This window comes from Stegostoma tigrinum, chromosome 27 (assembly GCF_030684315.1).
Source record: "Stegostoma tigrinum isolate sSteTig4 chromosome 27, sSteTig4.hap1, whole genome shotgun sequence".
Lineage (NCBI taxonomy): Eukaryota > Metazoa > Chordata > Chondrichthyes > Orectolobiformes > Stegostomatidae > Stegostoma > Stegostoma tigrinum.
Window position 1 is genome coordinate 24888478 of NC_081380.1, and position 25000 is coordinate 24913477.

Below are 25000 nucleotides of genomic sequence, written 5' to 3' on the forward strand. Positions count from 1 at the left end.
GCCCTTACTTGTATGACCAACCTGCTAACAGTGCTATCCATGACATTCTCAGCCTCATGGATGCTCCATCATGAGTCCATTGCAGCTCCAAGCACTTCATGCACCAAAGTTGGAGTTGCAGCTGAATACACTTACTGCATAATAGTTACCATGGAGACTGCAGTGGCTCTGATTTCCCACATATCGCAGGAGTATTTCATGTGGATAAGTTCTCTTGCCACTTTAAACTTTATCAACTACAGGCAATAATCTAGGAACCAATTGCAGACCCTTTCCCACTATTTACCAAAATACAGTTCCTGAAGACTGTTTAAATTTTTGCACGGATTCCAATGCCTTCTGAATCATCACATTTTGAGTGAATTACGGGTTGCACATCAGCGGTTAATAAGTTTCCAGGTAAACTCATTACAATAGATTCCTTTATGTAAATTTATAAGGGAAATGTTGACACATTAATGTGAGATTGGAGTTTCAAGTTGCACAGGAGGCAAGTCCACATGAACAAGAGACTTTTAATGAGATATTATTATCATTACAAGCTCAAGGTGGTAGACCAGAGCCCCAAGTTCAAATTCTACCACAGGATTTGATGGCCACAGAAGATGTTTACATTATGGGGCAAACAGGGCATTTATCAATCAGTGAATCTTTCCAGTACACATATGGCAAGACTGGGTGAGTTCCTGGTCAGTAAGGACTTTGTAGTGACTGGAACTCAACTGGTTCGATGCAGTAGAAGACTTGCAGGTTATTGCCAATAGCAAGCACTGTCCTTGTTCTGAGGGATGATCATGCAGACACAGGCAACACACACCCTAGGGCGCATTGATAAACCAAGATTATATAATATATAAGTAATATATACGGAGCGACAAGATAAGAAAGCATAACGCAGTAATCAGTACAATAAGATATATAGAAAGAGAGAAGATAAAGGTAAGAGAAAAGATAGGGGAGCAAAGCTTGAGGCAATTGAGGAAGAGTATTTAGCCATCAAATAGGAAAAAAGGAGCTGGAGAAGTCTGCCTAGTTCCTCAAGTAGTTCTGTCATTTAATGAGAAAATGGTCCTTCTGATCTTAACTCCATCTACATGTTTTGGCCTTTTGCTACAAGATACTGGAGCGGAATCCAAGCATGAATATGTATCTGGATGTGAGTTTACTCGCTGAGCTGGAAGGTTAGTTTTCAGACGTTTCGTCACCATTCTAGGTAACATCATCGGTGAGCCTCCGATGAAGCGCTGGTGTTATGTCCCGCTTCTATTTTTCTGTTTAGGTTTCCTAAACAAGGACATGACCCACTATCACTAGTATCCTTACATACAGATGAGGAAGGACACCACTTTGATTGGGACAACACATTCATCCTAGGACAAGCCAAACAGAGACACGCACGATAATTCCTAGAGGCATGGCATTCCAACCGGAACTCCATCAACAAACACATTGATTTGGAGCCAATCTACCATCCTCTGAGAAAAAGAACAGGAAATGACATCACCAATGCAGGAAATGACATCACCGACCCAAGGAAACCTAAACAGATAAATAGAAAGCGGGGCATAACACCAGCGCTTCGTTGGAGGCTCACTGATGATGTTACCTAGAATGGTGACGAAACATCTGAAAACTAACCTTCCGGCTCAGCGAGCAAACTCACATCCAGAAACTCAACCTGAGCTACAAATCTTCTCAAAACTCGTTATGAATATGTATATGCTTAATAAAACCTCATGATAGCTCTTCTGTTAATTATGTGACCTGTAATTTTCAGTCATGACATTACATAAGGTTACTAACGGTAATACCCTGTGTTAATCGCACAGTGCTGTAAAATCTAGTAATGATGTCACCAAGGCATATAAACTAGATTTCCAACAGTGAGTCATGCCATCACTGCAATGGCCAGCAGCCAGTATGCCAGAGAGCTGACAGCTCACAGCTGGTGACCCATTTTAAATTTATTTTCTGCAAAAAAAGAATCAGCAATGGTAGGGAATATTATCAATATCAAAAACAACCAGGGAGTGAATTACAAGTTTGTGAAACAACCTTGGATTTCATGTAGTCTTTCTAAATCACCCAAACCTTGCTTTTGACGTCATTTGAATTCAGAACAATATCCTCATATATCTGTAAGGCTTTGGAAAGTGTGATGTTTCTCAGTGTGGATAAGGTGGTAACCAGCTGAAACTTACTTCCTTTTGGCTGAATATCCTCCCTACTCAATTTTCAAATGTATTGCAAGTGGACTAAAGAAATGTCAACTGAAACAGGAGGTACCTCATTCTATTTAATTTAGGATTCAATGCCACATTAATTAGAATTCTAATCTTCCACTGGATGGTGTGCATTGAGCAGTGAGGGGATGGCTGTTTTCTCCAATGATCCTACCCATATAGCTATAACAGGAGTTGGCCATTCAGCGTCTTTAGCCTACTATATCAACCATTAACTTCCAACATTGTGGCCCTAACTCCACATTCCTGCCTGGCCCCTATATAGTAACTGACTCTTTTCTTAGTGACGGATCTATCCTGCTTTGCCAATGATCATTCTCCCTTTGATGGTGCATCCATTATCCCTCAGGTTTACTGGACTTCCTCTTTAAGCAGCTATGTTTGATGCTGTGCTTTGGTGGGACCAGTCAGATTTCATAAGGCCTAGGTCATTGTGCTATCTATCACTATCCATTCTGTGCTGGGTGCTCACAAATATTAATGGATTATTATGAAAACTCTCTGGGTTCAGGATATCTACGATGTAAGGAAATTAAAACTTTGCTTAAATTTGCCGTGGCAGTGAGCTAACAATTCTCAGAAATTACTAAAACCACTTCCCAAAAAACAATCAGAGTGCCTTTTCAGTGGCTCAAAATGAGAGAAATTGTCATTTAGTCAAAGTATAAAATCAGGCCAAAAACTTTCATCAAAACAATCTGCTCAGAATGACACCATCGGGTCCTAACTCGGAAAAGGATTTGCCTTTGTCAGATCGGATCCAATGACCCTGCAGTCAACATGACTAACTAGAGGGTAACTAGTTGTGTTTAATTACTCTACATTGGCAAGAAACCCGTTGGTATTATGGTGACATGTCAGTGTGATTCTCAGCTCTTGGATGTTACAAAATGGCTGGCTTCAGCTTTGGGGCGGCACGATAGCTCAGTGGTTAGCACTGCTACCTCACAGTGCTCGGGACCCGGGTTTGATCTGACCTTGTCTATGTGAACTTTACACATTCTATCTGTGTCTGCGTGGGTTTCCTCCCACAGTTCAAAAATATGCAGGCCAGGTAGAGTGGCTATGCTAAATTGCTCGTAGTGTCTAGGGATGTTTAAGCTAGATGGGCTAGATGTGGGGAAAATGCAGTAGTAGGGAAATGAGTTGGGGTGGGATGCTCTTTGGATGGGCAGTGTGGATGTGTTGAGCTGAATGGCCTGCTTTCACACTGTAGGGATTCTATGATTCTATGAGATTGAAGCAAATTGACACAAGAAGCCTATCAGAAGAAAGGGGTATATGTACTGTGGAGGATTTATTTCACAAGCATGTAATAGGCAAAATCAAGGTTTTGGAACCACACAAAGAAACAAGCAGAGAGAAAAATTCAGTGGAAGATGGCAGCATGGGTAATCAACACTCCTTCAAAGCTGTGATCAATGAAAGCCACATGGTTTGGGACTCATGTGATTTACTTGCAGGATGGGGAGGAAAGGATTAGAGTTGGAAAGGGTGCAAGTATAAACAGAGATGTGATTGGTGAAGTATTGCACAAGAAAGAGAAATTGTGGAATAATAGTGAGAAATTCTGTGTACTAAATTATAAGACGATCAGACATAGAAGCAGAAGTAGACCATTCAGCCCATCATTACTGTTCTAACATTCAATGAGATCATGATTGATTGGGTATTCTTGAATTCTACTTTCTTGCCTTTTCCCATTCTTTTAATCATTAAAAATCTGTTTATCTCAGACTTGAACTATTTAACAACCCAGCCTTAATAGCCCTTTATGGTAAGAAATTGCATAGATTGACTATCTTCTGAGAGAAAAAGTCCTCCTCCTCCCTGCCTTAAATAGGTGACTCAGATTATGGAGTCTTATGGAAGAGGATAGGCCTTGTATAGAAGTTAAAATTCTTAACTGGAGTAAGGCAAGTTTTGACATTATAAGACAGGAACTTTCAAGAGTTGATTGGAGTAGTCTGTTTGCAGGTAAACAGGTGACTGGCAAGTGAGAAGCTTTCAAAAGTGAGATAATAGGATTTCAGAGTCATTATGATCCTGTTAGTGTGAAGGCTGATAGGAATGGGGAACAGCAGATGATGAGAGATATCGAGGCTCTGGTCAAAAATAAGGAGGCATATGTTAGGTATAGACTACTGGGATCAAATAAAGCTCTTGAAGAGTGTAAAGGTCATTCTGAGAGGAAAATCGGGAGTGCAAAAAGGGGATATGAGATAGCCTTAGCAGATGAGGTTAAAGATAACCCAAAGAGATTCTTCAAGTACGTTTACAACAAAGCAGCAACTAGGCAGAGAATAGGGTCCCTTAAAGATCAACAAAGTTGCTACATGTGCTGCCACAGGACATGGGAGAGATACAAAATTGATATTTTGCAGCAGGATTTACTGTGGAGAAAGGCTAAGGAACTCGGAGAAATATGTATTGATGTCTTGAAAACAGTCCATATTATAGAAGAGGAGGTGCTGGAGGTCTTAAAAAAACATAAAGGAGGATAAATCTCTGGGACTTGATCAAGTGAATCCCAGGACGTTGTGGGAAGCGAGGGAAGAAATTGCTGGCCCCCTCGCAGAGATATTTGTATCATCCTTCGTAACAGATAAGGTGCCAGAGGACTGGGGGATGGCTAATGTTGTGACTTTATTTAAGAAAGGCTGCAAGGAGAAGCCTGAGAACTATAGACCCGTGAGTCTGAGATCTGTGGAGAGGGGGTTTTTGGAGAGGATTCTGAGAGGCAGGATTTATATGCATTTAGAGAGGCAAGGGCAGTTTAGGGATTGTCCACATGGCTTCATGCATGGGAAATCATGTCTCACAAACTTGATTGAGTTTTATGAGATATAACCATAAAGATTGGTGAGGCAGAGTGGTACTGTTTGTCAACATGAACTTTATAAAAGCTTTGACATGGTTCTGCATGATAGACTGATTAGTAAAGTTAGATCACATGGGATTCACAGAAACATTGTCAGTTGGATACAAAATTGAATTGACAGTAGGATAGAGAGGGTGGTGGTGGAACAATGACTTTTGGACAGGGGGCCTCTGATCAGAGATGTTCCGCAGGGTTTGGTGCTGGGTCATTTGTTTATTGTTTATATAAATTATGTGGATGAGAATTTAGGACAAATGCTTAGAACATTTCTGGGTGACACCAAAATTAATGGTATAATGTACAGTGAAGAAAGTTATCAAAAATTACAAAGGGATCTAGTTCAGTTGGGCCAATGGGTTGAAGAGTGGCAGATGATGTTTAATTTGGATAAATGTGAGGTATTGCATTTTGGTAAAGTAAACAAGGGCAGGACTTATATAATAAATGATAGGGCCTTGGGTAATGTCGTTGAACAGAGAGACTTGTGTATTAAACAGGAAATTCGAAAATGTGTGCAGTAAGAGTACAATATTTATTATGGGTGACTTCAATCTACATGGGCAATAGACAATAGGCGCAGGAGTAGGCCATTCGGTCCTTCGAGCCAGCACCACCATTCATTATGATCATGGCTGATCATGCACAATCAATATCCTGTTCCTGCCTTATCCCCATAACCCTTGATTCCACTATCTTTAAGAGCTCTATCTATCTCTTTCTTGGAACTATCCAGAGACTTGGCCTCCACTGCCTTCTGGGGCAGAGCATTCCATATATCCACCACTCTCTGGGAGAAGAAGTTTTTCCTCAACTCTGTTCTAAATGGCCTACCCCTTATTTTTAAACTGTGTCTTCTGGTTCTGGACTTCCCCATCAACGGAAACATGCTTCCTGCCTCCAGAGTGTCCAATCCTTTAATAATCTTATACGTCTCAATCAGATCCCCTCTCATCCTCCTAAACTCAAGTGTATACAAACCCAGTCGTTCCAATCTTTCAACATATGATAGTCCCGCCATTCTGGGAATTGACCCCGTGAACCTAATCTGCACTCCCTCAATAGCAAGAATGTCCTTCCTCAAATTTGGAGACCAAACCTGCACACAATACGCCAGGTGCGGTCTCACCAGGGCCCTGTACAGCTGCAGACGGACTTCTTTGCTCCAAGACTCAATTCCTCTTGTGATGAAGGCCAGCATGCTATTAGCTTTCTTCACTACCTGCTGCACCTGCATGCTTGCTTTCATTGACTGATGTACAAGAACACCTAGATCCCGTTGTACTTCCCCTTTACCTAACTTGACTCCATTGAGATAGTAATCTGCCTTCCTGTTCTTGCCACCAAAGTGGATAACCACACATTTATCCACATTAAACTGCATCTGCCATGCATCCGTCCACTCACCTAGCCTGTCCAAGTCACCCTGTATTCTCATAACATCTTCCTCACATTTCACCCTGCCACCCAGCTTTGTGTCGTCAGCAAATTTGCTAATATTACTTTTAATGCCTTCATCTATATCATTAATGTATATTGTAAATAGCTGCGGTCCCAGCACCGAACTTTGTGGAACCTCACTGGTCACTGCCTGCCATTCCGAAAGGGACCCGTTTATCACTACTCTTTGCTTCCTGTCAGCCAGCCAATTTTCAATCCAAGCCAGTATTTTGCCCCCAATACCATGTGCCCTTATTTTGTTCACTAATCTCCTATGTGGGACTTTATCAAAGGCTTTCTGAAAGTCCAGATAAACTACATCCACTGGCTCTCCCTTGTCCATCTTCACAGTTACATCCTCAAAAAATTCCAGAAGATTAGTCAAGCACGATTTCCCCTTCATAAATCCATGCTGACTGTGACCTATCCTGTTACTGCTATCCAAATGATTGATTGAACTAACTAAACTGGTAGAAACGCTATGGAGGAGGATTTCCTGGAATATATGAGGGAGTGATTTCCACAACAAATGTGTCTCGGAACCAACTAGCGAGCAGGCCATCCTAGACTGGGTATTGTGTAATGAGAGAGGATTAATTAGTAACATTGTGGTGCAAGATTCTTTTAGGAAGAGTGACTATAATATGATAGAATTCTTCATTAAGATGGAGAGTGAAATAATTAAATCTGAATAGGGTCCTGAACTTAATGAAAGCTAACTTTGATGGTATGACGCGTGCATTGGCTAGGATAAAAATGGCAGACATTTAAAGCACACATGAATGAACTTCAAGAATTGGACATCGCTATCTGGCATAATTAAAACAGGGAATGTGGCTCAACCATGGAAAACAAGGGAAAACAGGGATAGTGTTAAAGTCAAAGAGGAGGTATATAAATTGGCCAGAAAAAGCAGCAAATCTGATAACCGGGAGAAATTTAAAGTTCAGCAGAGGAGGACAAAGGGTTTAATTTGGAAGGGGAAAATAGAATATAAAAGTAAGCTTGCAGAGAACATGAAAAAAAATCTTTCTGTAAAAGCTTCTATAGATATGTGAAGAGAGAAAGACTGGTGAAGAGAAATGTAGGTCCCTTGGAGTTAGAATCAGGTGAATTCATAATGGACAACAAAGAGATGGCAGACCAGTTGAACAAATATTTTGGATCTGTCTTCACTACGAAGGACACAAATAACCTTCAGGAAATGCTAGGTCCTTTTTAAATCTTGCCCCTCTCGCCTTAAACCCATGCTTTCTAGTTTTGGATTCCCCTCCTCTGGGAAAAGACCTTGGTTATTCACCTTATCAATGCCTCCTCATGATTTTATAGACCTTTATAAGATCACTCCTTAACTCCAGGGAAGATGTGCCAGGCTTACCCAGGCTCCCCTTATCACTCAAACCTTCCAGTCTCAGTAACATCCTTGTGAATCTTTTTTCCACCCTTTCCAGTTTAATAACATCCCTCCTACAGCTGGGCAACCAGAATTGTATGCAGTGTACTGAATGTGGCCTTACCAATGTGTTGTACATCTGTAACATGACGCCCCAACTCCTGTATTAATTCCCTGACTAATTAAGGCAAGCGTGACAAACACATTCTTTCCCACCCTGTGTACCTGTAATGCCATTTTCAAGGAATGATGTACTTGCATTCCTAGGTCTCTCTGTTTGACAGTGCTCCTCAGGGCCCTACCATTAACTACAGAAATCTTCCCCTTACCAAAATGCAACGTTTCGTCTTACCAAAATACAACACTTCGCATTTATCTGCATTAAACCCCAGCTGCCATTCCTCGGCTCACTGGCCCAGTTGATCAAAATCCCATTGTAATCTTAGATAACCTTCTCACTGTTGACTCTACCACCAATTTTGGTGTCATTCGCCAACTGACTAACCATAGTGGTCACGTGATTTAAAGTCTTAAAACAATCTGTTGGAGATGAGCAGTTGTTAGTTTCACCATCGATTACCCAGGCTGCGAATAAAAGGGAGGCAGGCTCTAGCACAGCAACTATTTTTGGGGCTGCTTTGCGGTCGAAGTGGTGGCTTAGGTAAACACTGGGCTATGTTGAGGAGCGTGAGCAGCAACAAAGTAAGACTTTTTTCTCCCCAAAGTCTGCTAGTGTTAAAGGGGCAGAGATGGCAATCAGTGGAGTGGCATGCTCCTCCTTTCAAATGTGGGTGATCAGGGAGTAGTCGAGTGTCCCTGAAAACCTGGTCTGCAGGAAGTGTGTCTGGCTGCAGCTCCACTCAGACTGCATAGATTGGTTGGTGCAGCAGTTAACCTCACTGAAGGGCATACAGGAGGCAGAAAGTGTGATTGAAAATAACGTCGGGGTAATCACATGCTGCAACTGTTGAATTCAAATGTTGAGTCCTGAAGGCTGTAAGGTGCCTCAGCAGTAGGTAAGATGTAGTTATGTTGTTAATGTTGATGTTAAATTGGCTGGAAATGAACTCTGTAGTTATGGGTAGACTACTGCTTGTCCCCGTGGCAGCTTGCAATGCAATGCTCTTGATTCTGCATGAAAGAACAGGCTTTTAACATGGAATTGTTGCTGAAAGATTCTGTGTGGACCTATTCTGTATAGTGTGCTATAGTGGAATAGTGTAGAAACATGAACAGGAAACAAAACTGTTAGTGGGTATGTTATTTGCTTGATCAAGTATAGTGCCTGTTTGTTTTACTGCATTTAAACCTGTTCAATCTGGTGTTCATACTTTACCCTGGATCTATCCATATGATTGGACTAATATTTTGAGTATTACAGACAATGTAAAGATTGATTTGGAGAAATATGTTGTCAAGATTGGCTAGGAAATATCCCGTCTCCCAGAGCACTTGGCTGCACTTCCAAAAGATATTGATCTGTCTAGGAAATGCTATTATCAACTTCATCAATTAACATTCTGAATTGTGAATCTTTCTGGTTGAAAATTTGGGATTAAGTTGTGCCAATTCTCAAACTTGCATACAGGTAGCTTCTTCTGATCTGGCGTTGGTACAGTTAGGGAATAGTGATATACTTACTGATTATCTGGCTAAGTGATGAAGTAGCAAATGGCCAAGAAGATTGAAAGATTAATGGTTCTGGGATGGAGCATCAGGGGCAATGTTGGGGGACTATAAGATGTGTTTCAAGATTGGTTTAAATTTTCTGTGGAAATGTGTTTACAGTTCTCAGGACATGATTTAACTCATTCCACAAACCAATCAGGGAATGCTAACAAAGTGGCTCAGAAGAATTGAGCATGAGAGCAATTGCCATGCAGCTGAAGTATCAAATCAGACTAAAAACTTTAATCACAAGGGTGCCATTGGGAAGAGTGATTGGATATAACCAGTTGCAGTCAGTCTAGCCCTGAATGACTAGGGGGTTAAGTGCATGTTTCTAAATTGTTCTGTTTTCAAGTTTAATCTTTGCCAGTTAAGCTGGTGGATTCGCGGTGAAGTTGTGTCAGTCTTGATTCTCAATCTCTCAAAGGTTACAAAAGGCAGTCTAAATACTCCATCCATGGTCGGCTCGATTGATAATGAAAATAGAACTTAGCACTGATAATTCAAACAATTCTCACGAGTATTTTGTATTTGGTTGCACCAAAGCTGAATTCCATTTTATACAATATTCTATCAGTCGTTAGCGGAATTGTCACTAGTTGGAAAATCCCAGTTATGAGACTTCCAGGTACCAGTCAGCCACAATAAACCTGAGGTGTCACTTGAGACTGAAAGTATAAATGTAGAAGTAAACTGCATTCTATCAAATGTGTCTACTGGGAATGCTGTTTTGCTTTAATCGAAGTTTTCAGCCCTATAATCACTTATGTCTTGGCCAAAAGCCGCTGATGCTCAGCACTGATCATCAGAAAACCAGCCTGATAATTACATAGATAACATGCACCTAGCTATATATTAGCAAGTGTCCTCTTCCATTAAGAAAGATGGATATTTGTGGCAGTTGTAAATATCTAGTTTATGGTTCGCAAAAACATTTTAGAAGTGATTTTTAGTTCTAATAAGTTTAAAGTTGTAAACGTGAGGTAGTTAGGATGCTGGACTTTAGAGATTTCCAAAAACTACTCAAAAATGACAATTTAATATGTGACCCAGGTATGTTTAATAAAATTATGAATAGAAGACATTGAGCTTTCAAACAGTTCGTGAGATTACGTATCTAGATATGACGTCTGCAGTCCTTGGAGTATGGCCAGTTCACATTAATTTTTTTTGGGAGTTAGAGCTGGAAGCATTCAGTCAAGCCTGAAGATTGCAGACAGCTTGGAGCAGGCCTCCTCATTATGGAAATGTAAGCAGAAATTGCTGGAAAATCTCAGCAGGTCTGGCAGCATCCGTGGAGGGAAATCAGAGTTAGTTTTGAGTCCAGTGGCTCTTCTTCAGAACTTATTTCAGATCTCCAGCATCCACAGTTCTTCGTTTTACTTTAACAAATTATCATGAAAATAGCTGCAGTTATGGATTTCTCTGGTTTTAACTTATCTCTAAGTTTGCTGAGAGTTAGTCGCAGTTCAGATTTGTATAGTTTGCACTTCACTGAAAGGAGTTAGCCAAAGTAACTTATAGATGGATAGACCTTTGATGTTAACAGAGTAAAAAAAAGACTAACTTCATAATTAACTGTTTGGAAGGTGGCTGAAGCTAAACTTCTGTTTGAATTTTGAGAGCGAACAGAGCTTGCCTTGATATTGGTGGAGGAATCTACAGTGCTCCTCACAAGGTCTGGTGTATAGGAAGGCAACAAGCATATTGGTTAGGAAGTATTGAAAAAGTAACCAGAACATGGAGTGAGAGATCCAGTCAAAAATAGTAAATGTAAGCTTTACCTCAGAGTATGGCTGACACTGTGAAGAAGTCTCCAGAGATTGTGAAATACAAACGGCTGTTCCCTTCAGAAGTAAATCACTTTAAAATTGATGTGTCTTATAAGATAATTCTTGGAGAAGTGAGAAGCAAATGTGCATGAGATATGTAGTTATAAACAATATTGTTGAGACAACAGTGCTTGTTTTATTTGAGTCATTTATATCCAAAGTTTACTTTTATGACATCTTTTGGTATTGTTCTGTTGGTTAAAACAAAGTACTTAGATTTCCTTATTTAGATGCTACTTGTCTCCAATACTAATAATGGTAATACTGTAGCATAAAAATATTAAACCCAGCCAGAAGATAAGGTTAATGTGATGCACAACTTGCATTTATATCATGTTTAATGTGGTGAAAACAAGATGCTTCATAGCAGCATAAGACCATGAGACATAGAAGTGGAAGTAAGGCCATTCAGCCTATTAAGTCCACTCTGCCATCAAAATCATGGCTGATGGGCATTTCAACTCCACTTCCCTGCACTCTCCCCGTAGCCCTTGATTCCTTGTGAGATCAAGAATTTATCAATCTCTGCCTTGAAGGCATCTAACGTCCCGAGCATCATCAAACAACTCTTGATACCCAGTTGTACAAGGAAATAAAGGGATCATTTCTGTCTTTAAAGGAGCAGGGAGAGGTTGAGATGTATATGGAAGGACTTTCAAAACTTAGGACCAATGCAGTAAAAAGGATTGCCCCCACTGGAGACGTGTGAGGACAACAGTGGATGTACAAGGTGCCAGAATTGGAAGGGTGAAGGGTTATTGGAGGATTGTAGAAATATGGGAGGCTATGGAGCTCCAGGAGGCCAAGGTAGGTAGGGGATGTGAAAACAAGGATGAGAATTTTAAAAATCAAGAAGTTATGGACTCATAACCAACCTGGGACCACAGTTAAATCAGATAGCAATTTTGACAGTTGTTTTCACTGAAAAATCACACTCGTCGCAGGAGCTGGTGTATGAGGTTCTTGTGGCACAGTGGAAGTGTCGCTACCTCTAAGGTATAGAAGCCTAGGTCCCACATGCTCCAAATATGTGTCTTACCATCTCTGATACAGGTTAGTTCGAAAATATCTAAAATACACCACAGGGTCTGCCATGCAATGTTTTGACCTTTCTTACCTGTTGACTGTGTGCACTGTTCATATTGTTGACATCTTTCACAATCCCACTGTGTCCTAGAGCTGAGGCCAAACCATTCTATTTACTAAGCCTACATTGAACAAACTTTGCATTGTATCTGAGTTAATGAGTTAAGAAATTCTTTCATAATACAACTAACCACGATCACAAATCATTTGGTCCCTTCTGTGTTACTGTTGCTCTCTGTCTCACGTGCACTTTCAGGAAAGTCTGGGATTCCAGCAAAAATCCTGTGGAATCCGTGAACTCAACACATTTTCTAATCAACTTGTTCAGGGATGTTATTACACATTTCTGGAGCATATGGGACCTGATCAAGTAGGGATATTACCAGGGTACCGTAAGAGCCCTCTCAAACTGTTAACGACATAAATGCTAAATTCCAAGCGTTTGTGCAGGTATAGAGGTACGCACTTAATTCACAAAAGGAAATGTTAAGAGGTTACTGATCACTGTTTTCCTTACTGCGCTATTTAATAGTTATTCCCAACCCATTTAATGCTCACCATGTTTATGTAGAAAATGATTGTAAAAATGTAAACACTTCCACACATACCGAGGAGCCATGGAATGACTGTGAGAAAAGTAGGCAGGTGCAAAATTTAAACAGCAATCTGCTGATTTTTCGGGGGGAGCTGGGGACGGATTTTATGTAATGCCGAGTTTTCTGAAAGAAACTTTGCTACCCACATTCCCACACGGCAGTGACCTTGAAAACGCCAATACCCATGATTGCGATCTTCATTTGTATGTAGCTGGTATTAATCACTAGCCACGTTCCAGAGGATTTTTTTTTGTGAGCCAAACATCGTGTGTCTTCGCTGCAGAATGCTTTTTTTAATGAGCTGGTGTTTACATCAACGGACTTGGAAAGAAAGCGGAGATGTGTTCATTTAATTTGACAGACTAACCTTTTGCGGTAGTGCAAAGGCTTTTTCGAATTGTGAAACTGATCCTGTTCTCTCCCTGACTTCGAACAGAATAGACCCGCAGACTGGGCAGTTACCTATCTGTACAGTTTAATGCCTCTGTAAGCAATCCGGTGTGCACAAGACAGAGTACTGCTGTTAGGCTGATTGGCTGTTGTCTCGCTGAGAGAGAAGTCTCGGAGCCTAGGGGCTCTATCTCTGCCACCGCTTCTTGCTCCCCCTGTCTGTCCTTGGCTTGCTGTAGGGACACTGATAGTTGCTGCATGCCAGCAATATTGATGATTCTAATTGGCGGTCTTATTTTGGTGTGTGTTAGCAATTAAGGCAGTGCGCACAGAGACGGGGTGAGCCTTATGTTTCCTATGCCTCCCCTTTCATTTCTATGCGTCCAATCTCAAGCACTCAGCTGATATTTGTATTGTGCCCCTGCACTCGATTGTCTAAATATTTGGATATAAGAAGACAAAAGATTTTATTTTGTTATTGAAAGGTAGGTTTCATAGAAATGGTTATAAATGATCTGATAAATGCTAAACAGCATTGCCCGACTTTGTAAAATCTCGTAGTGATGTAGCCTTTGTAGGAATGTCTGTTGAATTTAATAGGCAGCTTTGAATGATGAAAATAACTATGTTCTGCAAGTAACCATGTTAAATTGTTATCTATTTTTAATTTGTACAACTCCACTGCATGCATGGGCCAAAATAACTGCCAGTTTGGTAATCTGGAATGGAGAAAATGCATCAGATGGAAATCAGATTTTGTTATATAGCAGCTCTCATGTCAAAGATGCTGTGTCTCTCTTTGCAAAGTATACTAGAGGGGTCTAGTTTGAAATTTCAGAGGGAAACCATTTAGTCAATGGTGAGAGTTTATTCTGCACCTCTGGTGAGACTGTAGTTGCAAACAAGATAGATGGAAGGAAGTTGGACAAGTTAGTTGTTCTCTGACAACTGTCTATATTCCTCTAGATTGCCTGTCTGTATTTGTATTCTTGATTTTCATGAAGGTAGGCGCAGGGTCTTTGCTGTAGCTTGACATTTTATTGTCCAGAATGAAATTTTAAAAAAAAGTTTTTACATCTGTTTTTCATGACATTGCCAGTTTTATGTACCGCTTTAAATTTCTTGTCTGGCCAAGGAAGGTCTCACCTAGAGCATCAGTGACATGTGACTGAAGGCCTATGCTGTCATTTAAAGGTATTGTAATACAGTTGGTCACACACTGGTTAATCATTGGATTGTATTTTTTCAATGAAGTGATTTTTGAACAGTCAGCTAAAGCCCTTATAATCTCAAATGTTTAAATACAATGTTTAAAATGCAGTGTTCACCAAAATTTTAACAAGCTATGTATGCAAAGATAAAGCAAAAATGTTACTGGCATGGATGTCATTCACAAAATGCTCACTCTAGAACTATTTATGCCAGCAGTTTAAAATTCATTGATAATTTTGTGGTGTGCAGTGCCATGCTTAATAAACCCCCTTGTTTCTTATTACAGAACTTAATTTTGAGAATATAAATAAGAATAACACTTAAATGCCTATTAACACTCTCAGATAATATTAAACCTTTGTTCTGAATACCTGCAAATCTGCAGTCTATAGGAGAGATTTCTCATAAATGACGCACTTATTCTTGGTTCGTTGACAAAGAAGATCAAACGATTTATTCCATCTGAGTGTTTAACTACTTGGTGTTCTATGCAGCCTTTGCTAACTCTAAGTCACTTCAGTGCCATTTTGTTCTGTGTTCACGAGCTAATGATGGGTGGCAGAGCTAAAATTGGAATATTTCTCATTTTACATTGACTGATGACATCATATAGTTCCAAGCTCAGTGAAACAGGAGCTACTTTTGCCTATCAGTTTTTTGACATTAGAAAAATTAATATACTACAGTTTGATCAGTGAGAATTTGTATGTTAAATAAGATGTAATAATGACAAAACCAGATGAAGAAGTTGGATCTATTGACATTGCCCTCTTCTCACTAAGATGCCAACTGATGGGAGTTAACAATTTAGAATAATCGAGATTCTAATGGGCAAGAGATCAGTTTAAAAATCGGACATAACATGGTATCATGGTGAACAGCTTCCTTGTAGAAATAATATCAATTGGTGATCTGGGAGATGTCAGTAGGATTTGACAGAGGGTTACTTTGTGTCTGGGGAGTCAAGCCTATTTTGAGGTTGACAAATAAGGGGATAAAAAACAGAAGTGATGGGATAAATACAGATGGTACATGGCAATCAGTGAAGCATGGATAGCATATTGACTTCACACAATCTAATCTACTGCAGTCGCTACTCACAATGTGGTCTCCTGTACATTGGGGAAATGAACTGTAGACTGGGTAACCACTTCACAGACCACAGGCATTCTGTTCGCAAACAAGACCCTGAGCTTTGTGTTGCCTGCCATTTCAATACATCACCCTGTTCCCTGGCCAATATCTGTGTCTCAGGCTTGCTGCAGTGTTCCAGTGAAGCTCAGTGCAAGCTGAAAGAACAGCACCACATTTTCTGCTTGGGGACCCTGCAGCCCTCCAGACTCAATGTTGAGTTCAATAGCTTTAGGGCTTGAGGTCTCCCATGTCCTTACCCCTACCCCACACATCAGGCCCTGTTATCACATTATATACAACACATTGTTATAACAGAAGGCTTGAAATTGTCAGATTATTTCTTCAGCTGTAGAGAAAACCAAGGTGAGATTTAAGAGACACATTTAAAGTAATGCAGGATTTTGGGTCAGTGAAGGAGGAAAGACTGTACATTCTGATTCAGCAGTTAATTGCAAGGGGTCCTCAATTTCAAATGGTTGAAGGTTGATGAAAAAGGAAAAGTAGTTGAATATTATTCTTTTATTCAGCAAATGGTTGGAGCTTGGAACATTGAGACAGAGACTGGCAGTTTTAAGGGAAAATTGGATGATCATTTGAAGCAGACAGAGGTGTGAAGCTATGGAAGAAGAATGGGAATCAGTGAGAGTCTTAGTTAAAGTTAACCAAAAGTGCGGTATTGGGAAAATTTGAGCTTATGTTCCTTTGGCTGTGCACAAATTTATTTTTAACATGAATCATTTTTGTTCCTCCTATTGCTGGCAGCGCTAAGCCCTTCTGAGATCTCCTGAGTGGGGTAAGTCTTGAATCCCACCATGACATGGAACTCTTCTTCCTCTGCCACCTTCTTCAATAAACACTCCCAACCACCCCCCGGGGACCCCTTCTCCCTTCTCCCACCTCCAACCTTCCTCCTCCTCCTCTTGGATACTCCCTGCTAGTCTCTTACCCACCCTGGACATTTACACTGCTAACTCCCAATGCGACATCGACCACCTCAACTTCTCCAACCCCCCCCCCGCTTCATCCACTCCAGCCTCTCATTATCCGAACATGCAGCGTTCCACACTCTCCGCATCAATTACCCATTTCACTGTCCAACCCACCAACAAAAGGTGGGGCAACGATAGTTTGGGTTTGGACCTCAGTGTTGTACAGGCTTAACGCCAGCTCTCTAACACCACATCCTATCTCCCCCTTGACCACTATCCCGCTGTGGCCCATCAAGCCACTGTCTCCCACACTGTCAATGATCTCAGCGCTTCCAGTGACCTTCCCTCCACTGCCTGCAGCCTTATAGACTACCCCCCCTCCGTCCCGCACTGACCGGTTCTACCTGCTCCCCAAGGTCCACAAGCCCAACTACCCTGGCCGATCCATTGTCTCCGCATGCTCCTGCCCCACTGAACTCAGCTCTTCCTACCTCTACTCTATTCTCTCCGCCTTGGTCCCCACCTACATCCAGGACACAAACCATGCCCTTTACCTCTTTGATAACTTCCAGTTCCTTGGCCCCTAGTGCTTCCTGTGTACTCTGGGCATGCAATTCCTATTCACATCCATATCCCAGAAAGACAGCCTACAGGCCCTCAGCTTTTCCCCCCCCCCCCCCCCAACAGACCCATCTTGTCCCCCCCCACCAAAACCCTCCTGTCCCTCACACTCAATAACTTTTCCTTCAATACTCCCTACTTTCTTTCCATTTCTGCCGACAGTTTATGGACCAACATAAACCCACAGGCTCCTATAGCTACTTAGACTACACCTCCTCTCACCTGGTATCCTGAAAAACCTCCATTGTGTTTTCCCAATTCCTCTGTTTCCTCCACATTTCTCTGACGAGGAGACGTTCCACTTGCAAGCATTCCGGATGTCTGCTTTTCCCCCGCCCCGTCACCCAGACAGCCTTCCATGTTGCTTCCTCCATTACCTGCTCCACAGCTCTAAATCACACCCACCCCAAACATATTAATCACTTTCAACCCCACTAGCCTCCGTATCCAATTTATCACCCTCAGCTACTTGCGCCAACTCCAATTAGACCCCATCACCTGGAACATCTTCCTCTCCTCACCGCTCTGTCTTCTCTGAAGGACCATCCCCTTCGCCACTCCTTAGTTCGTGCCACACTCCCCACCAACCACTCCAACCTGCCCAGTCTCTTCCCCTGTAACCATAAGATATGTAATGCCCACCCACACACCACCTCCCTCACCTCCATTCAGGGCCCTAAACGGTCTTTCCAAGTGAAACAGAGCTTCACCCGCATCTCCTCCAACCTGGTCTATTACATCTGGTGCTCCCGAGGTGGTTGTCTCTACATCAGTAAGACCAAATATAGACTAGGTGACTGTTTCACTGAGCATCTTTGCCTGGCCCGTAACGGCCAGCCTAACCTCCCAGCCACTGTCATTTCAAATCCCCACCCCAGCATGTCCATCTTCAACCCTCTCAAGTGTCACGGTGACTCGGAACGCAAATTTGAACAACACCTTATCTTCTGCCTGGGGCACGCTCCAGCCCGGAGGATTCAACATCAAATTCTCCAATTTCAAATAATTTTTCCACTCATTCCCCGGCTCCCCTTCCAGGCCAACCTCCTCCCTTTCGTTCCACCTTCTCACCCTCCCTTCCCGTCACCAACTGGATTCATTCCTCCCATCGACCAACCAGGTCGTACTTACTACCAGTGCCCAGCTATCACCACCATTCTGCTCCACCCCTCCCCACCCCCACATCCAGGCCTGAAGGAGGTTTATACCCGAAACATTAGCTGCTCTTTCTCCAGATGCTGCCTGGTTAGCTGTGATCTTCCAGCCTCCTGTTTTGATTTCTTACTCCAGACAAATTTTGCAAAGGTGTCCATGACATAGGCAAAGTTTTCTCATTTGCCATGTAAGAGGGTTAATGCTTGTTTTAGGTGGGCAGCTGAGATGCACAAGTAGCCACCGTGGTATTTAACAATGAGATCTATATGCAGGTTGACAGCCGGCCATTTCCCTGCTAAGCTGGAGCACCTTTGGCCCATTTTATCCTCAGAATCCCTGCAATCCAATGTATTCAAGCTTCACTGGACTCCAGTTTGTGCAGCAAAACACATTGAAAATTTCACTCCTTTAGGAAAGAAGTCTGCTGGTCTGGGGTTATTAGGAGCGAGAAATGGGATGAAATTTGCCCTGCTAGTTTTCCGCCCCTCAAGCATTGCACCAGTAATATCTGATTAGAAGCAAAGGCTTTTACTGCCTTCTCAAGGGCACAGCCTCAGAGTGAGAGACCTTTTAGATCTGAGGTAAGGAGGAATTTCTGCAACCAGAGGATGGTGAATCTGTTGACTAGAGGGCTATGGATGCCAAGTCATTGAGTGTATTTAAAGCAGAGATAGGTACTTGATTCATAAGGGGATGTAGGTTTATGGGGAGGAAGCACAAGAACGGCCAAATTTTGTGCCTGTACCTTATCTTACGGTCTTATATTCTTCATGCCAAGGATAGATCTTGGAGGCCTGGAAACAAGATGATGATAATATATGAGCACTGATGTTTCCCAGAAGGAAACGTTAATAAAACTTGCAAAGGACACATGCTGGACCTACCTGTCTCCTACCCTTTGAGCAAGCAAGTTCATTTCCCAGTATTATTCATTTTCCTTGCATTGGCTTTTCCCTATGGATTGCTGCTTCTGGCCAAGCAAGTCCTGAGCAGGAATGTCTTACCACACTGCCTGCACTTCAAATGTTTAAATGGTACATTCATGATGATGACTAAGGGGCCCATTTCCATCAGCGCTACAATCTTGAACACAAACAAACTTGCTGGAAAAGCCCAGCAAGTCTGGTAGCATCTGTGAAGGAAAAACACAGTTAACGCTTTGGGTCCAGTGACCCTTCCTCAGAACGGGTTAAAATCTCGTTTGCTTCAGGTGGGACCAATAATAGGCAGTCAAACCATTAAGTAAGCCAGTGGTAAGTTTCATGTCAGTGGGAGATTGAGGGCAGTTCTCGATCCTCAGTACCGTTTGCATGGACGTGGACAAGGGGATGATCATTGACAACCAGACCATGCATTACTTCTGACCTACCTGGCTGCCAAAACACACACTTGCGAAATTTAACTCACACCCCCCAACACTTACCTTTGGTCCTGGTCATTTCTGTAACCTGGACTTCTGGGAGGAGCTACACCAGTCCCTCTACTGCTGCCAGGTGCAAGAGCTGCTAGTCTCTTGATTGGCCAGCAGCTCCACCTGGGGCAAACATATACTGAGGTTCTCAGTCAGAACCCAAAAGGACCATTCTTGCAATGACCCATTCCGGTTGGATGTACCTTGCATTCTTCAAAATGGCACTGCATTGTGAGCAGCACATTCTGAAATAACTGGTATCCCTTCACCAAGTCACCCTTTATTTACACATGGATAGTCCTCCACAAGGAAGCAGCTCTGAGAGTGAACAGGATGTCTGACACTCCTGTTCTTATCTATCAGCCAGGGCTCCCTCATTGGACCTGATTAACAGCCCCAAAAAGGGGAAGTTATTCTATGAGGTCCACCTGGCCAATATCATTACTATCACGACCTTCCTCTGAGTCCAAGGACATGGGCCAGTTCTTTTTTTCGTAGCTTTTTCTGGGGCGTCTTAGCACCGGGTCAGGTTCCTCCAACTCTGCCTGTGATTTGGGCAGCATGCAATGTTTCGTAGCTCACCTCTTGCACCCGGAGCGTCTCAGAAGAAATTAATTCACTTCAGGTGGCAGAAGCATCGAGGCAACAATATCCACGATGTCCATCTTAGATTCCGAGGTATCTTCAACGCTCGACGGAGAGGGAGAATCCACGGGCTCCAGAACAGTCGGAAAGGCAACTAAACATCGTCCCTCTCACTTAGCAGAGTCTTGTGCCTGGCATTGACATCCCTCATGTCATTTCACCCTCCCCTCACCAGGTCCAGGAAGATCTGACTTAACTCGGTGTGGCGTCTTCTGCCCATTGGCAACTTTGCTGGAGCTATCCCTGTCATTGTCTAACGGGTGGTCCAATAATCAAATGGGATTACGGTGGTCTGGTGCCTAGTGAAGCTGTAGGCTGTTCCTTTAAGCCTACCTTCAAAGTTTGGACTGCTGTTTTTGCCAGACCAGTGGACGATGGATGGAATGGAGCTGTCCTTTACATGTCAAATACCACTCAACTTTAGGAAATACTTAAATTCCCTACCAGTAAATGATGACCCATTATCTGTGACCAACACTTCTAGAAGTCTGTATATTGCAAAAGAAGCATGCAGTTTTTCTATCGTCATCTCTGTGACAAATGAACTCTATGCATGGCCAGCCACTTTGAGTGGACATTCACAATGACTTAGAATGTTGAGCTGATAAAAGGATCTGTGTTGTTGACGTGTAACAGAGTCCAGGGTTTACCCAACCATTCCCATAAATGTGGGGAAGCTATTGTGGTAGTTTTTGTCCTCATTTGGCACTTTGGGCACTGCCTTACTAATGCAGCTATATCTGCATCCAAACCAGCCACCAGGTGTAGCCTCTTACCAACATCTTCATTTTGGAAACCCCTGGTTGACGCTGGTGGAGTTCAGGCAGTATCAGGACAATTGCTGCTCCTCCCCGTGATAATATGCTGTCCTCTCGCTGTGATCCAGTCTCTACGGGTCCAAAAAGGTTTCAGTTCTGGTTGTGACACCCCTTTGGTTTCTCCCAACACCTCCGGTTGTTTCAGTCTTGCCAGGAACGTATCTTTCTGATTCCGAAGTCAGATACTGTCAGCTGTGACTGGAAGAGTGTCCAGGAAATTTAAAACCATCATGGACCCTTCCAGTGGTTGTACCACAGTTGGTGTGTCTGCAGGAGGCAGTTCAATGCATCTGCATTTGCTACTTAGTCTCCTGGATAGTGTTCCAACTTATATGCATTTATAATTAGAGCCTACTGCTGAATTCAGTCTGACACTGCCTTGTCCTCTTTAAGTAGACCTAGCAAGGGTTTGTCAGCTGTTATTATTTCCTTTTACAGATGTAAATTTGTATGGTCAAACATCCTGACTCCAAATATGGCTGACAACGCTGCCTTCTCTATCTGTCTGTATTTATGGTCTGCATGAACCAAAATCTTGGTTGCGTACATTATTGGGCATTCCTGTCCATTGGGCCATCTGAGATCGTACTAATCCCGTGCCGTATGGGGAGGCATTGCATGTCAATATCAGATCTCGCTTGGGACCGTAGTGTGCCATCACCTTGGTGGATGATAGCTGCTTCTCCATTTCCTTGAAAGCTATAGCTTGGCTACTTGACCATTTCCAAGGCTGATCCTTTATTAAGAGTTGATGCAAAAGTGCCAGGATGGAGGACAGATTATGCATGAACTTTCTGTAATAATTCACTAATCCAAGGAAAGACCTAAGCTCTGGTACTGGTTTGGAGCCAGGGTGTCTTTGATTGCCCTCACATTCTCTTCCAGTGGGTGTAACCCAGCCTTGTCAACTCTGTAGCCCAAGTAGGTCACTTGGGATGCCTGGAACACACATTTTTCCCTTCTCAGATTTACACCCGCCAGGGAGAAAAGACTGAGGATTATGTCCTAGTTCTGTAAGTTCTTTTATTGGCCTTCCTTGTTATTAGCATGTCATCTAGATAAATAGTGAACTGGAGTAAACCTTGTAAAGTGTCCTCCATCAGCTGAAAAATTGCACGGGCTGACAAATGGCAGTCTCATACATTGATACAAACCCTTATGGATTTTGATTGTAGCATACTTCTGGGAATCGTTATCTAACCGCGAGACATGGCTCATGTCCAGCTTCGTGAAGGACAGCACCACCACTTTGCCTATAAATTCTCTATGTGAGGGATTGGATATTTATCCAGCTGCAGAAAGCAGTTTCCCATTTGTTTAAAATCCCCACAAAGTCAACCGAACCTGTCAGGCTTCACATTTGGTCAGATTAGTGCTGCCCATTCCACAAACTGTACTGGTTTGATGATTCCTTTGCTTTGCAGCCTCCTGATTTCTGCCTCTACTTTTGTCCACAAGCCAAATGAAGCTGGGCAAGCCTTCTAGAATCATGGAATTGCTTCCTGGTCAACATGCAAGGTGGCCTTAGCTGTTTTGATAGTCTCTAGACTTTCCTGAAAAGCTTCCAGGTATTTAGCTAGGATTTCAGTCAGGCAGCCATATTCTAATTGAAAAATGTTGACCCAATCTGGGTGAATCTTTCTCAACCAAGTTTACCCCATCAGGCTTGGGCCTGAGCTGTTTACTACAATCAGTGGTAACTGAACCAGTTGCATCTTACATTGGCTTAGAACCAAAGTTGTACGCTTAAACTGTAGAGGTTCCCTGGTATAGGTTCTCAGTATAACCAAGGTCTTGATCGATCTTAAGGTTTGGAGACCGGAGCAATTTTGTTAAAGACTGGTTCTGTGATCACTGACACAGCTGCACTGGCATTGACTATCATTAGAACTGGGTGACCATTTAACCTGACACTTATTTTGATTGGTTCTGATTTGGATGTTGCTGGGCAATTTAATGTTTCCAAACCAGATGTAGGTTGACTTTCCAAGGGGATGTACATTCTCCTGGACACAGGCCTCAGTTCTCTTACTCAGTTGAGGATGAGTGGGACTTTTGTTGCTGTCTCAAGTCTGCAACTGCAGCCTTGCTGGCCCGGATCCTAAAGATAATTCTAATCATTTGGCCAAAGCTTGGTTTTATTTTGGGGTTTTGCTGTGGGCTGACTTAGAGTTCAAAATATGTCCTGAATGAGGCTATGCAATTGATGTCACTTGAGTGGTGTTCTCCAAACCCAGTCAGACTGACGAGGGTGCCTGCTTCCAACAGAACACACTGGAACTCAAAAGCTCCACTTACCACATTTTCCAGTGATAAAGCCAGCTCATGGAATCCCTGCTGTGTGGAAGCAGGCCAACTGGTCTATCAGCCCTCTGGAGAGTATCCCACCCAGACCTAAACCCTGCATTTTTCATGGTCACCCTACCTAACCTGTACACTATGGGCAATTTAGCATGGTCAATCTACTTAACTTCCATATCTTTGGACTGTAGAAGGAAACCGGAGCACCCAGTGGAAACCCATGTGGATATGGGGAGAATGTGCAAACTCCACACAGTTTCCTAAAGCTGGGATTGAACCTGGATTTCTGCTGCTCTGAGGCAGCAGCGCTAACCACCGTGCTTTGTGTCATCCAACAGTTGTTGTGCCTGTCTGAAGTGCAATAGGGCTTCAGTCAGTTGGTGCTCTTGCATGGTGACATCATTAATCCCACATGTTAAATGGTCACTCAACATCTCATTAAGGGTTAAATAAAAGTCACATGCCACTGCCAGTCATTTTAATCTAGTCAAAAATTCTAATATGTATTCCATGGTTCTCAAAGTGCTGAGTAAAACTGATAACATCCCAGAATTAGAGGAGGCTTGGGGTCGTAATATTTCTTAAAATCCGTTATCCCTTGCAAGGTTTTAGCATCTGGTGCTTCAGGAAAGTCAGGCACCTACTAACTGAAAAAGCTGTGGGTCCACAAGCTGTCAGGAGAAATACTCATTTCTTTTCACCTTCCCCAACGTCATTGGCCCAGAAAAAATAACAATTCTTTTCATACACTGCAGTCGAAAACTGAGCCCAGAATTGGACCAAATTAACAGCCCCAGTCAGGGAACTCATATTCTATGAGGTCCACATGGCTCACCTTGTTATAATCATGACACATTTAATTCCAAATATTACTTTTTAAAATTGTTTTGTTTCCTCTCAGAGGATGAAGGTTTATCGATGTCCACTTAAGTGTCTAATGAGATGAGAAACTGGCAGACCTTCCTTCAGAAGTGAAAGTGGCTATCTCAGAGTTTTTCCAGACAGCATGAGAGGCACCTTCCTAACAAAGAGGATTTCACCTCAGTAGGAGAAAGACAGGAGGGAAAGAGGTCTGGGCCAGTATACTGTTTAGCTAGTGTGGCTTAATTCCTCATAAAAAGAAAGCGAAGTATTAGTTGATTGGTAGCAGCTTTGCTCTTGATTCAGAAATTTGTGGCTTCAAGTTCCACTGCTAAGACCAGGGAGCTTAGAAAATATTTACTGGTAGTACGATTTTTGGAAATAATA

General features: G+C 42.4%; 1 protein-coding gene across 6 annotated transcripts in view; it reads left to right on the forward strand.

Annotated features, from left to right (window-relative positions):
- The window catches only part of pitpnm3 (PITPNM family member 3), a 624224-nt gene that overhangs the window by 187073 nt on the left and 412151 nt on the right, over positions 1–25000 (forward strand). Inside the window, exon 1 of one of the 6 annotated variants that reach the window (XM_048557116.2) lies at positions 12931–12998. The exons of 1 other annotated variant lie outside the window; for it this stretch is intronic. In XM_048557116.2, the coding sequence (XP_048413073.1) occupies positions 12965–12998 (34 nt within the window). In that variant the 5' untranslated portion in view covers positions 12931–12964. 4 more of the 6 variants (XM_048557121.2, XM_048557120.2, XM_048557123.2 and 1 more) reach the window with 4 other exon arrangements.